General features: G+C 44.2%; 1 protein-coding gene across 1 annotated transcript in view; it reads left to right on the plus strand.

The window, feature by feature from the left end:
* The first annotated feature begins 6,358 nt into the window (after positions 1-6,358).
* Positions 6,359-15,284, plus strand: part of LOC115479148 (galactose-3-O-sulfotransferase 2-like) — a 338,036-nt gene continuing 329,110 nt past the window's right edge. The window contains exon 1 of the mRNA XM_030216927.1: positions 6,359-6,495. Within this exon, the coding sequence (XP_030072787.1) occupies positions 6,470-6,495 (26 nt within the window). The 5' untranslated portion in view covers positions 6,359-6,469. The remainder of the gene's footprint in view (positions 6,496-15,284) is intronic.

The raw sequence follows: 15,284 nt of genomic DNA on the forward strand, positions 1-15,284 counted from the left end.
CAGCATTTCCCCTCCCTTCCCATCATGCACATTTCCCCCACACCCTACTGTTTCATCCATGTGCTGCATTTGCCTCTCCCTTCCTTAATGCAGCTTTCCCACCCCTTCTATTCAAGTGCAGCATCCCCCCATTCCCACCCCTTCCATGCAGTTTTCCCACTTCTTCCATTCAAGTGAAGCATTCCCCCTGTTCCTACCCTTTCCATTCAAGTGCAGCATTCCCAATACCTTCCTCCTGCATGCCTGGCATCTTCTCATCCCTCTTTCTGCCCCTTCCACGGCATGGGCACTACAAACTTGTAGGTTCCCCGGCACTGCTTATATCTAGCTCTCTCCAGCTGCTCTGAGACTTCTTTCCCTCTGTCACATCCTGCCTACATGACAACAGGAAGTTGTGAGAGAGGGAAGGACCCGGGGACAGAGGAAAGGTAAGGAGAGGTGCTGGACCTGCCAGAAGGAACAGGGGAGGGAAAGAGAAGTGAGGCAATGCCAGACTCACGTGAGAGACTGTCAGGGAGTCAGGAGGTGCCAAGGTGTGAGATCAGGCCCCTATAGTATGTGAGCTGGAGAAGGGGCTTGACTGCAAGTGAAATGCATGATAAATATCCTGCCTAGAAATACTACCAATAAAGCAATTATAGACTAGCTGGTTAGCACATATCATATGAAAAACTAAAAGCAACTACCTTCACTGTTCAAAACAGATTTAAATAATCTATTTTCATAAGTTGTATCAGCTAACAGCAATAATGTTTGTTGGTGGTGAAGGAAATGTATCCGAACCAATGGGTACCTCTGACATTTGTCCAGCCAGTAATGACGTTTCTGCTTGTGGAAAATTTGACCAGTGTTCTGATACAACCCAGAGGAGAAATTGATTTTGTTTCTCACTTTCGATTTGCTATACCATGTTTACACCAATAGGCACCAAAGCAGTTTACAATATTTATTTATTTATTTATTTGTTACATTTGTATCCCACATTTTCCTATCCATTTGTAGGATCAATGTGGCTTACATAGTGCCAGATCGGCGTTTGCAGACTCCAGTGTAAACAAATACAAAGTGATGTTATGGTAAGATAAAGTTCATGTGGCACAGCCACATTAAGCCCCAGATGTAAAGGACTAAAGTACAAGCAGATGCACGATACCACATTCTCGTACTTGGGCACAAAATTGTGGAATGTACTGCCTACAGACCTGAGAACAATCAACGAAACAACTATTTTTTGCAGATTTTTAAAGACATATCTCTTCAACAAGACATACAATGAGAACTAACGGCCACACAAATTCACCTGACACTCACCTACTATAACTACCAATCACTATAACTACCTAATCACCCCTTTCCTCTTCCTTCTACCCTTACCTAACCTTGACACAATATTAAATGTATCTGTCACCCTGCAATGACTTTGCTAACAAAATATGTAAGCCACATTGAGCCTGCAAATAGGTGGGATAATGTGGGATACAAATGCAATAAATAAATTAAGGAATCATACAACGGAAGTGTTGTGTTATGTCCTTTACATGTTTTAGTATTAGTGTGTTGTAGAAATCAGCATTTATGTTGAGTTGGTAGGGTATGCCTTTTTAAACAGGTTAGTTTTTAGTGATTTCAGGAAGTTTAGGTGGTCGTACGTAGTTTTCAAGGCTTTTGGTAATGTGTTCCACAGGATGCGTAGATAGATTTGTATTTGAGTTCTTTGCAGCTTGGGTAGTGCAGATTTAGGTACGTTCGTATTGATCCAGATGTGTTTCTAGTTGGTAAGTCGATCAGGTCTGTCATGTATCCCGGGGCTTCGCCGTAGATAATTTTGTGAACCATAGTGCAGATTTTGAAGGCAATGCGTTCTTTGATTGGGAGCCAGTGTAGTTTTTCGTGGGGTGGTTTTGCACTTTCAAATCACGTTTTCTGAAGATAAGCCTAGCAGTCTAAAGTTTCTTTAGTGTTTGTCCTTTGCATCCCGTGTAGATTCCATTGCAGTAGTCCACCTGGCTTAGTACCATTGATTGTATCAGGTTGCAAAATGTTCCCCTCGGGAAGAATTGTTTCACGGGTTTGAGTTTCCACATTGAGTGGAAAATTTTCTTTGTTGTGGATGTCACTTGGTTCTCTAGTGTTAAGTTGCGGTCCATTGTAACGCTGAGGATTTTCAGGCTGTCTGAGATAGGGAGGGTGTAATTTGGGGTGTTGATAATTGTGGGGTTATCCGCGCTGTGTAGGGATGAGAGGATGAGACAGTGTGCTTTTTCTTTGTTTAGTTTTAGTTGAAATGCATTTGCCCAAGAGTCCATGATGTTCAAGCTGATCTTGATTTCGTTGGTGATTTCTGTCAGTTTAGATTTGTAAGGAATGAATAATGATAGAATATCAATAAAATAATAGTACAGAGGTATAAAACATAAAAACATAATCAATAAAAATGATAGAGTATCAGTGAAATTAAAAATGTATAAAAAAATAGATATCTAGGAATCTAACATGTCAAACATATTCCCAGATAAGTCGTTAAACCAAATCTCCTATTAGTAATCTAAATATTATGCACAAAAGATAAATGAATGAAAGAATTGAACTTTGAATCTTAAACAAATAAATAACAAATTAATATAAGTATAAAAATTGTATCAATATGTATATACAGAGGCATCAAGATATGTGTCCAAAAATATCTATATTAATAATTGTCACCTCCAATTCTGAAGCTCACAGTGTGGCAGGGAACCAACCACTGAAGCCCTGCACTGCTGTACCCTGTCAGCACCACTCACTCTCACTCACTCTCACTCATACACCCGCCCTCAGCCACGCCCCTTACGGACATAATTTGCTACCTCAACGTTCTATTGAGGCCCCAAGCTCCAGCCACTTCCGTGAAGGGTTCGTGGATTCATGGTGGTGAAGCCTCTCCATGGTGGTGACGCCCTCGCGTCCAACATTATGATGTTGCGGCCAGAGCGATTTTCAAGATGGCGCCGAACAGGAACGTGATGATGTCGCTGACCTCCCAATTTTCTGGAACGCGAATGGCGCCGAACAGGAATGTCAGGACGCTGCGCCCGCACCGATTTTCACCAACGCCACAAAACGAAGATGGCGCCCAACACCGACGCAACACAACTGCACAAAACCGCTTCAGAACGTCGGACAGTGCGAGGGACGGATGACAACGTGGATGCAACACCTCACAGGTTTCCTCTTCTGTCCCTGTATGCCGATGACGGGAGGGGGAGGGGAAGGGAACCTTGCTAGCGCCCATTTCATTTCTTACAGAAACGGGCATTTATTGCTAGTAAATATATAAATACACAAAAAATATGTATGTATAAAAATTATATAACTTAATAAAGAGGTAAAAATAAGAGACATGGTCTAAAAATATAGTTGGATGTGGGAGGGGCGCTTGATGTGGTATACTTGGATTTCAGCAAAACCTTTGACACGGTTCCGCACAGGCGACTAATAAATAAATTGAGTGCCCTCAGTGTGGGACCTAGAGTAACTGAGTAACCTAGAGTAACTGGGTAAAAAATTGGTTGAATGGTAGGAGATAGAGGGTGGTGGTAAATGGAGCTTGCTCTGAAGAAAAGGATTCAGTGGAGTACCGCAGGGATCAGTACTAGGGTCAGCTCTTTTTAACGTCTTTGTGAACGATATTGCAGAAGGGCTGTCTGGTAAGGTTCGTCTCTTTGTGGATGATACTAAACTCTGCAACAGGGTGGACACCCTGGAGGGTGTGAATGACATGAGGAAGGACCTAGCAAAGCTAGAGGAATGGACCAATATTTGGCAACTAAGGTTTAATCCCAAAAAATGCAGGGTCATGCACTTGGGTCGCAAAAATCCGAGGAAACGGTACAGTATAGGAGGTGAAGTGCTTCAGTGTACAAAGGAAGAGAAGGACGTGGGGATGATTGTGTCTGATTACCTTAAAGCTTCCAAACAGGTAGAAAAAGCGACAGTCAAAGCCAGAAGGATGCTTGGGTACATAAAGAGAGGCATGACCAGCAGGAAAAAGGAGGTGATAGTGCCGTTGTATAAGTCTCTAGTGAGGCCCCATTTGGAGTACTGCATGGAGTTCTGGAGACCGCACCTAAGGAAAGATATAAACAGGATGGAGTCGGTCCAGAGGGTGGCTACGAAATTAGTAAGTGATCTTGAATGCAAAAATTATAGGGACAGGCTTATGAACCTCAACATGTATACGCTGGAAGAGAGGAGACATGATAGAAACATTTAAATATCTCAAGGACATTTATGTACAGGAAGAGAGACTTTTTCAAATGAAGGAGAGCTCTGGAATGAGGGGGCATATGGTAAAGTTAAGATGGAATAGGCTTAGGAGTAACCTAAGGAAGTATTAGTTCACAGAAAGGGTGGTGGAGGCGTGGAGTGGCCTCCTGGTGGAGGTTGTGGAGTCTAGGACTGTTTCAGAATTTAAAAAGGCATGGGATAAGCATGTGGGATCACTTAGGAACAGGAAGAATTAGGGGTTACAGAGGATGGGCAGACTGGATGGGTCATATGGCCTTTATCTGCCGTCATGTTTCTATGTTTCTAATAGCTTTTGGTGTCCTTGGGAATAATATCATCTACTTCCTATTCAAACATCATTCACAGTTATTCACAGACTATACAGTTGCAAAAAAACTCCTTGCTTTGTCTGATGGTGCCTTTATACGCCTCAATTTGTGCTCTGTAGTTCATATCTCCTTAATCAGTTGTTGTACTTCTTTGGGGCAAATATTAAGGGGGATGTTCTATAAACAGCGCCCAAAGTTCGGCACCAGGCAGATACGCACTAAGGGGCCCTTTTACTAAAGAGTTGGCGTGCAGCAATGAGCTTGTCACACACCAATCTGGAACTACTACTGGACTACTGCAGGAGCCTAGTGGTATATATCACCCCTAGCACGTACCATTTCTGGCGCTACAAAAATATTTTCTATTTTTGTAGCACTGGTTACTGCCAGGTTAGTGCAGGAGCCCTTACTCCTAACTCAATGGGTGGCAATAAGTGCTCCCCCCCCCAAAAAAAAAATGAGGCCACAGAGCGCATCAAAAACACACGCTCACCCTAGCACAGGCCCTCTTTTACTACAGCTTAGTAAAAGGACCCCTAAAGTTGTATTCTGTAAAGGGCATATCCTCTGTGTAGAAAACTAGTTTGCAATGGATCATACGCATAACTTTGAGCACCACATTTATGCTGGCTGAAACCTGTGTAAATGCTGACAACTAATGGCAGTTGGGCGCGTAATTGACCCTATTCTATAACATTACACCTAACCTCTGAGAACGTTCTTTGATCTACCCATGCCTCTCCCATGGTCATGCCCCTTTTGGAGTTGTGGGTTATTTAGGCGCACATTTTATAGAATATGGCTCAGGGCAGATCTGTGTTAAACCCAAATGAATGCCAATTAACACAAATTATTGATTGTAAAAATGGTTCATTAATTAATTAGTTTGCGAGTGGATATATAATTTTGGCGACCTATATAGAATTAAGGGGTAAGTCCTGTATTCCTTTCTTTCTCTCTGGTTTGCAAGCAGGTCTTCTATGCTCTTATCCCTTTGGTGTTTGCTCTGCTTGCTTGTTTTCTGCTCCCTAGTGCTGCAGTTTGCCTTATTGAATAGATTTGTAGATAAACTATGAGTGGGTGTTTTTATCCCTTGCTGCTTATGGTGTTTGCACTCACCAAATCCACTGCTTCAAAGCACTCCAGATTCCTTCCCTGATAGGCACTGTGGCTGCAGTTTTTCTCTTTAGCTCTCTCTGACAGAGGATTAGGATCAGGTTTCCTCTATTACCAAAATCTCTTCTCCTTCAGGGCACTCTGTGCCTCGGGGGACAGCTGTGAACCAGACCTGCAACCTCAACCTCTGTGCTCATTTCTCCTCTTCCTCCTCAGCCCCTAGAAAAGGAATCCAAGGCTCTAGTGGGCCCCAGAGTGGAATACCAACTCAGTACAGATTTACATCTCCTTCATACGCGATTCCCTCTTGGGGAAGAGAACAAGGTTCCTCCCTTAGCTTAGAATTTCATACTTTCCTCCAAAAACTCAAGTGTAAATCCTATTGAGCTAGTTTCTCAGAACAGACTTCCTTCTATTCAGATTTGATTGGCACTTCTCTGGAGCAGGGGCCCAGAATGTTTTCCAGCTATAGCTTAGGAAAGAGTGCATTGACAGCCTGCTACACAGACAAGAGCTTTTAAATCCACTTTTTGTCTTGTTAAACAAATCCTGGGTTTGTTAAGTCTTGTGTTTATCTTGGGCTGTTCTTATTCTTTGCTTTAAAACAGTCAGTCCTCACTCAATCATTTCCTGCTGCAGGGTGCATAGTTGGGCTCCACTACAAAGTTGAATAATCTTCACCTATAACAGTACATAAGGAAAAACGGAAAAACAGATCCTATCTCACTTTCTGTCACTTCAAAGCTATCAGAGACAGGATGAAATTCTTCCGAGGGAAACGTAGGTAAGGAAAATATTCAACTATTTCAATGATAAATCATTCAGGTTGCATAATTTTATGTCTTTGTGTAGTACAGAATTAAATTTTTTGTCAAGTAGATTCATCCTGTTCCTTTGAGCATCCAGTTGACTAGAAACCAGTCCCTCTATTGGACTGTGTGTTCCCCTAGTATATATTCCCATTCCAATGTACTTAACCCAGTCATTTCAGTGATATTCATCAGTTGGGGTGCTAAGTCCAGCCATTAGCAGGATGGGTAGAACTCCTGGAGCTGTGAATGCTGACATTGTGGTATCTCTACCTTCAGTCAGTCCTGGGAATGGAATACATGACAGGGGAATTAAATGCAGGACCTCCACTGAGCTGCAAAATTTCAAACATAATTGCAGAAGTGGGTACATACGTTACACAGAATGCATTTCTTGATTATCACTCCAATAGTTTTATTGTCTGTGCTCTTGTATAATGCAGGCTTGTTTTAAATGCATCATTAATATTAATATTTTAGAGGAATTGAGGGGCTGCAGGTGTGGTGTTCTAGTATTTTACAAAGATAAAGTTGGTTTTATTGAGAATTGTGAAGTGCCTCAGATGAAGTGCAACGTCATGGAGGAAAGGTGACAGTCCTATTGTAAAGCAGGAGTGCATTTTAAAGCTGGGGATCAGCAAGTGAGAAAGCTAAGAGATAGAAATAAGCTGTCCATGCCATCGTCTTGTCATGTACTACTGTGTCCTTTGTATGTACCACGTATGATGTACGGTATATAACACAGCAAGAATTTTCAGAGTAGGTATAAATGTGTGCAGGTGAATTTGTGCACTAGTGGAGTACCTTATTGCCTTTATAAAATACTACATCCAGAGGATGGGGGGCAAGATGTGGTGGACTGAGCTCCACTACCGCTCCGTTTATATTCTATTTTCCTACATTGTTCTCTTTTCTACTCACAATGCCTAAATGGAAATGCAAGATTCGGGCTCCCTCCAGTGCTGCTGGTCCTTCCTTATGACAGTCTGAGATCACTCAGTTCACCTCACAGAACACTGCCACGGATGTATCCGCTGTGCAGGGTGGGAGGAAGAGCCCTGCATTGGAAAGGAGGTGTCGCTTAGCCCAACAGGCTCTTTGATTCCCCTGGCACTCTGAAGTATGGTGTAACATGAGATAGTACTGTTGGCATCTGGAACAATACCAACGCAGTCAGATTCTATAGGAGGGCAGGCTTCTCTTTCTACTTCAGAATATCCATTACCATCTTCCAGCTAGTCTGTATTACTGGCTGTGATTAGAGGAATGAAGGAGGTTCCAAGGGAGAATATAGTGTTCCCTCCCCTGGTTAAGCTGATGGAGGTAACCCTTGAATCCATTTGGGCTGGTTTGGAGTCCATCTATAAGGTATGCTCTGCAGTTCTCCCTCTGGTTGGTGAAAGTGCCTTAAAGTTTCAGAGCACTTTGAGGAAAATTTAAAAATTTATGGAGGAAAGCTGGAAGATTTAACAGGTCAACAAGTCATTTAGGTTAAAAACTTCCGATCCTCTCTTATTCAAGATTGTCTGCTATTTCAGAGGAAAATCGAGAACTTTGAAAATTATACTAAATTTTTGAATCTTCGCCTGTTAAACTTTCATCGGTTATTGACATTCAGGCTCATTTTCAGAAGAGAAAAATGTCTAAAACAGGGGTGTAGCCAGACACCCAATTTTGGGTGGCCTGGGTCCAAGATGGGTGGGCAGAAGAACTCCATTTGTCCCACAGGTGATTTGGTCTCTCCCTCTCTTGCCTTCATGACATATGGTCTCTCAAACATTCCCCCCTCTCCTGCATACCTTTGAAATAGCAGATTTTCACCAGCAGCAAGCAGCAACTAATACACACTGCTCATGTTGGCCCCACAGCCTTCCCTCTGATGCAACTTCCTGTTTCCGCATAGGCGGGAATACATCAGAGGGAAGGCTTTGGGGCTGGTGCGAGCAGTATGTATCAGTCGCTGCTCAATGCAGGCGAAGATCTGCTATTTGCAAGGTATGCAGGAGGGACAGTCATTGGGAGTTTTTGGCTGGTGGGGCTTGGGGATCCCTTCTAGCCACATCATAGGTATGCTGCTACTGGGTGGGCCTGAGCTCAAAGTGGGTGGGCCTGGGCCCACCCTTGGCTACGCCACTGGTCTAAAAAGTGACTTCTGCATTTGGACGGTTTTCTTACAAAAATGTCCAAATCAGTATTTTTGAAACCTATTTTTAGATGTTTTTCTATGAAGTCTGTCAGAAATATGTACAAATCTCAAGGGGGCATATTCAGGGTGGGACTTGAGCGTTCCTAAGACTTAGACGTTTTTCAGCCATAATGGAACAAAACAAAAATGTTCAGGACTAAAACGCAGACGTTTTGAGCTAGACCTGTTTTTATTATGAATAAGGTTCAAAAAGGTGCCCTAAATGACTAGATGACCACTGGAGGGAATCAGGAATGACCTCCCCTTATTCTCCTAGTGGTCACTAAGCCCCTCCCACCCACCCCCCAAATGTGATGAAAAACATTACTTGCCAGCCTCCGTGCCACCCTCAGATGTTATACTCAGGTCCATCAGAATAGCATTCAGGTCCCTGGAGTAGTCTAGTAGTGGGTGCAGTGCACTGCAGACAGGTGGACCCAGCCTCCTACCTCTCCCTTACCTGTTACAATTGTGGAGGAATCTGCGAGCCCTCCAAAACTCACCAGAAACCCACTGTACCCACATATAGGTGCATATATATAAGGATATTTAAGGGATCTAATTTCAATATAGCAATATATCAAATGACCTCTCAGAGTTCTCACAGGCAATTTTTTAACCAAAGCAGTCACAAACAAATCAAGGGAACATCTTCTAATATTAAGAAATAATACACTTCACTAACTTCAAAGAAAGCTATTAGTTGCTCAAAATAGGGAAATGATATTTCCAGCAGAAACAGCTTTGATGCAAAACTAAATCAATGCAAAAGTTGAAGAAGAAGAGCTATGACAATACTGTATATATTGTAGATTCAAACTAGGAAAATACTAATTCAAACCAAGTACCATATTTGGGTTTGGTTTGGGAATTAACAGTCACATAGATTAACACAGTGGCGTAGCCAAGGGTGGGCTTAGGTGGGCCCATGCCCACTTTGGGTTCAGGCCCACCCAGTAGCAGCATACCTATGATGTGGCTGGCAGGAATCCCCAAGCCCCACCAGCTGAAAACTCCCAACAAGTGTCCCTCCTGCATACCTTGTAAGTAGCAGATCTTCGCCTGCAGTGAACAGTGACTGATACATACTGCTCGCAGCAGCCCCACAGCCTTCCCTCTGATGTATTTCTGCCTAGGCGGAAACAGGAAGTTGCATCAGAGGGAAGGGTGTGGGGCCAACACGAGCAGTGTGTATTAGTTGCTGCTGCTGGTGAAAATCTGCTATTTCAAAGGTATATGGGAGAAGGGGGATGTTTGAGAGACCATATGGCATGCAGGCGAGAGAAGGAGAGACCAAATCACGTGTGGGACAGGGCAGGGTTCTTCTACCCACCCATCTTGGGCCCAGGCCTACCCAAAATTGGGTGTCTGGCTACGCCCCTGGATTAACAGTGTAATTTTTCACAATCTCCTGGATCATTATCAGGGGTAGAGAACCTCTGATGCTCATAAACATCAATTTGTTTGAGTTTTCAGTTCATCCCTAACAAATGTGCAAGAGATGGATTTGCATAGAATCTATGCAGTATGCATGCAAATCTCTTATGTATATTCATTGGGATTATCCTGAAACCCCCAGTAAATGGTGTTGTAAAGGACTAGAAGTTGCCTACCCTTGATTAGTGGTGTTGGGCAAAGAAGCTAAACTTTCAACATATACCTATATTGTGGATTATTCAAGTGATTCTTTGCTAAAGTTGCTTTTCTAAGACTAAGAATGCTCACTAAAGTCTATTCCTCAACAAGTCATTAATTTGCTCTCTCAGTTTCTGTCATCAGTCTGTACAACTAAGGATCCTACATTTGTAAGCAACCACTGTAGGTGGGAAAGTGTACTGTGGCTAACCTCAAAATCCTTTGTGTGTTTACCCACTCATGTGACATCTCACTTAAAAGGCACTAAAGAAAAGTTGGAATTTTTATGCATAGCTGTTAAATTGATGATGTTCTTATTATAACATATTTAGAAGGAAATTTTCAAATTACTCACCATGGAGGAAACTCAGGAACTTATTGTCAATGCTCTTCTGCATCGGTTTTAAAAGTGACAGTATAAGTGTACTTTCACTTTGAAAACTACCCAAGAAAATGAACCTGAGATGCTTGTACCGCCATTAACTATAGTTACTTTTCAGATTAAAACAGTTTTTGAAGTACAAAACTATGAGGCCCTTTTACTAAAAGTACAGTAAGTTTTTACAGCTACCAAGCTTTAAAAGCAAAAATTAACATGCCGTAAATGCAAAGGTTATGTGGTAAATTTTGAATGCGTGCCCAGTATGTTCTCTGCAGCAACTGCACTGAAATATTCAGTACCACACATTGACACAGTGTGCAATTAGTATGGATGCACTTAATGTCTGTATTGAGAAGACACTAAGGAGGCAATTCTACAACTGGGTACCTTACAGTAGTAGCCTTTTCTATAACGGCATTTGGGTACCCAGGTTTTATTATAGAATATTAGCATAAACAGTATCAGCACGCCTAACATTGTACCCTAGATATTCCTGAAATAGGTCTAAATATGGACGTCCTTCTTTTAGACTTGGACATTTCTTCACCTTTGGTAATTGCTGCTGGATGTCCTGATTTTGGGCCCTCCCTATCCCCCCCCCCAAAAAAAACACACCTGCCCAGTGGTGTTCCTAGGGGGGCTGACACCCGGGGTGGATCGCCAATGCGCCCCCCCCCCGGGTGCAGCGCCCCCCCCCCCCCGGCGAAGGAACCCCCCCTCCCCAGGGTGCACACCACTGGGGGAGGTGCCGCGCGCCTGTCCGCTTCGTTTCCATGCTCCCTCTGCCCCGGAACAGGAAGTAACCTGTTCCGGGGCACAGGGAGCACAGAACGAACATAGCGGACAGGCATGCGGCACCCCCCCAGCGGCGTGCACCCGGGGCAGACCGCCCCCACCGCCCCCCCCCCCCTTGGTACACCACTGCACCTATCACATGCCTCCTTGCTATTTGTATGTTCAGCAGTGTCGGACTTCCAAATCCTGCTTTGCAAAATTGGGATTTAGATGTTTCAAGCACATGGATGTCCATTTCAGAATTTTGGAATGTCCATATGCCATAAGCATCTATGTGTTTCTTATAAAACAGCCTCAAGATAGTCGCCTACTTGGCCTTCATGCATTGGTGGCCTGTTAAGAAATTACCCTCATAATGATCAGATCACAGAACTTGTGTTATACAGTAAATGAACCCTGGAACATATCATGTTCAATGATGGTATCATGAGTGAAAATAAAATCTAAGGTATGTCCTTTACATGCATTGGAGACTGTATCAGCTGTGGAAACCCTAAAAGAAACATAGGGCCCCCTTTTACAAAGTGGCGGTAAGCCCAACATTAGCTTACCGTTCGCTAAAAAGGAAGTACCTCCGGGCTACCGCAGCAGCCCAGCAGTAGTTCCCACCCCCAGCATGCCGTCATATCCGGCACTACAAAAATATTTTTACTTTTGTAGCACCGGTGTGTATCTGGCGGTAATCGGGCAGTGTTGCGTGTTGCCTGGTTACTGCTGGGTTAGCGCAGGAGCCCTTACCACCACCTCAATGAATGGTGGTAAGGGCTCCCCCCCCAAAATGCCTGAGCGGCAAGTGCTCCACTTGTCGCAAGGTCATTTCCTGAAAAAAACCAAAGACTTACCCACTACGGTAAAAGGAGGCTTCGGCGCATGTCAAAAACATGTGCCAATGCCAGCGCAGGCCCCCTTTTGACACAACTTAGTATAAGGGGCCCGTAGCAGGCAACAACATTTCAATCTGAGCAGAGGCAAAAATACCTCAACATGAACATTAAAATCACCTATTAATAAAAAATATGTAATATCAGTCTTAATAGCTGAGAAATCTTCAATCAGAGTGGGTAAACTAAAATTGAATTAGGAGGAAAACAGACCCAAAAAATCCCCACCCCATAGCTTATAACAGAATAACCTTACACACAGAAAGTGAAAACATACCAAAACAAGTAAAGATATAAGACTGCATGTACAAAACCAAAACACCACCCAAGGGATGCTCACATCTGAGTTGGCAAAACTAAGTGAACGTAATTTATTCAAAATAACAACATGAATATCCAACACTCACTTCTCTATGATACAAACATTTCAATATCAGAGTCTGTGAGAAGCTCATAAAAAATAAGGACTTTCTTACACATAGATCTAGTACTGATAAAAACAAAGGTAATCACTAATACACAAATCCAAACTATGAAAGGAAGAAAAGACCTCATTTGTCAGAGATGTCAAAACAGGTAATCTTTGAACCATCCTTTTTGTACTGGTAGAGGAAAAAGGCTTCTACCAACCCAGAATTTCCCAGAAGGATCAATATCCAACCCCTTCATCCTCATATTTCATACTTAGGTAAAACTAAAAATTCAGTCTCTAACCCATTACCCAAATGGAAGGCTGTCTACAGACTACATCAAGGGGTCCACTCACTAGGCAAGAAACCCATCTATAAGCCTTCTCTTATACAGTAGAAAGCAGCAGCAGCAGCAAGTGGTCGTGGTACAAATGAGTCACACCCAGTGGCATAGACAGACAGCCAATTTTGGATGGGCCTGAGCCCAAAGTGGGTGGGCACAATATTTTCTCTGCCCTGCCCTACCGCAAAATATAAATACAAAGGATCCTCAAGCTCTGTCAGCTGAAGACTTTCTCTGAAGGTGGCCAGAACTCCCTTTTACCAAACTTGGCAGGCAACAGCAACATCCGTAAACCACTGATGACAGCACCCTATGCGTGCTTAGCTGTTGGTGCCTCAAGCATGCTGTCACCGACTGCAGAGCTTGGTAGAAGAAAGTTCTGGCCATCTTTGGAGGAAGTCCTCAGCTTAGGATCCCTACCAGCTATACAGCAAGGGTCAGAACTGGTGTTAGACATGCTAGGGCTCCCTCCCTGATCCCCTGTCCTCCCTGCCTTCCCTCCATTTCCCCACCTGCCATTACTGTCACACCAACAGACCCTCACCAAATACAGAACAGGGGATCACATATCAGAAATAAAAATATTTAGACAAAAATTGAACTCAGAGCCCCAAAAAGTTAAACTTAGCATGTACTGCAACACTGGAGAAATAAAAATAGAAATGGATTTCCTTTCTCCTCAACACGATACAAACACATTTGCTATGTAGATTTCCCAAAGCCAACATATTCCATTTAAAACATTCAAAATACATTGCTTTTTTCTACCTTTTGTGGTCTGGACATTGTATTTTTCCATCATGTTGGTTGCAGTTTCTTTTCTGCTTTCCTGTCTGTTGTCTTCTAATTCTTTTTCAAGCGGCTGCTGTCCATTTGTCTTCTTTTACCTTCACTATACCTGCTTCTGACATTGACTATTCTTATTTTTAGCTCTTTCCTCTCTTTTTTCTTCTTTATGCCTTGCTGTGAACTCAAATTTCACCCTCTCACGGTTCTCCTCCTTTTTAGTTTACAGCTACCTATCAGATTTTCATCTTCTTCTCTCACCCATTAGCTTTTCCATTTCCCCATCTCACTCCTTCCTTAGCCCTCCATTCCCTTTCATTACCATATTTCTATCCTCTGTAATTGTCCTGTGTCGGTTATAGGTGAGCCCTTAGGTTCCCTGAGGCCCCGCAAGACCTCAGAGGACAGCCGCGCACCCCGAATCTTCACCTGCGGCGGCCGCCGTTCACCAAGAGTTGAGCCCCCAGCTGCAGGCGGCAAGCAGGACTGCTGGAACCGCGGGGTGACGGCCGGCCTGGCTGGTAGTTAGCAACTCAGTCTCTGAAGGACAGCTAGCACTGAGGAGGAACACCGTCTCTGAAGACAGCTAGCAAGGGCGGCTAGCACTGAAAGGAACACGGTCTCTGCAGGGGGCTAGCAAGGGCGGCTAGCACTGAAAAGGAACACAGTCTCTGAAGGTGGCTAGCAAGGACGGCTAGCAATGAAGATGGACCCAGTCTCTGAGGGTGGCTAGCAAGGACGGCTAGCAATGAAGATGGACCCAGTCTCTGAGGGTGGCTAGCACGGACGGCTAGCAATGAAGATGGAGCCAGTCTCTGAGGGTAGCTAGCAAGAATGGCCAAGATGGAGCCAGTCTCTGAGGGGGGCTAGCAAGGACGGCTAGCAATGAAGATGGACCCAGTCTCTGAGGGTGGCTAGCAAGGACGGCTAGCAGTGAAGATGGACCCAGTCTCTGAGGGTGGCTAGCAAGGACGGCTAGCAATGAAAAGAAGCACAGTCTCTGAAGGGCAACACTCCGCACTCCACTGTGTCGGCTCCTGACATTAGAAACGGAAGCGCTGGACCCTTCCTGTTCCGAGGTTTAAATTCCCCGCCAGTCTATCCCCTCCCTGGAAAAAGGAGCCAATCCCTCCGGCCCTGACAGGCAAGGAGCGCCTGGATTGGCAGGCCTGCCTAGCAGGCGGAGTCTCTCCTTCAATGCGCCAATCCAGCGTGAGTGGGCGGGACTTGCTCGCTGGTCTGCTCTGGCCGGGGAGACGCCGGCGCCGGCGCCGCCGCCGCCATCTTGGCCGGCGTCTTCCCTTCCCCGAGGCCGGCGTTCGCTCCAGCGGGTCGCCGGCCTCGGGC

Source organism: Microcaecilia unicolor, chromosome 10 (assembly GCF_901765095.1).
Source record: "Microcaecilia unicolor chromosome 10, aMicUni1.1, whole genome shotgun sequence".
NCBI classification, from domain to species: domain Eukaryota; kingdom Metazoa; phylum Chordata; class Amphibia; order Gymnophiona; family Siphonopidae; genus Microcaecilia; species Microcaecilia unicolor.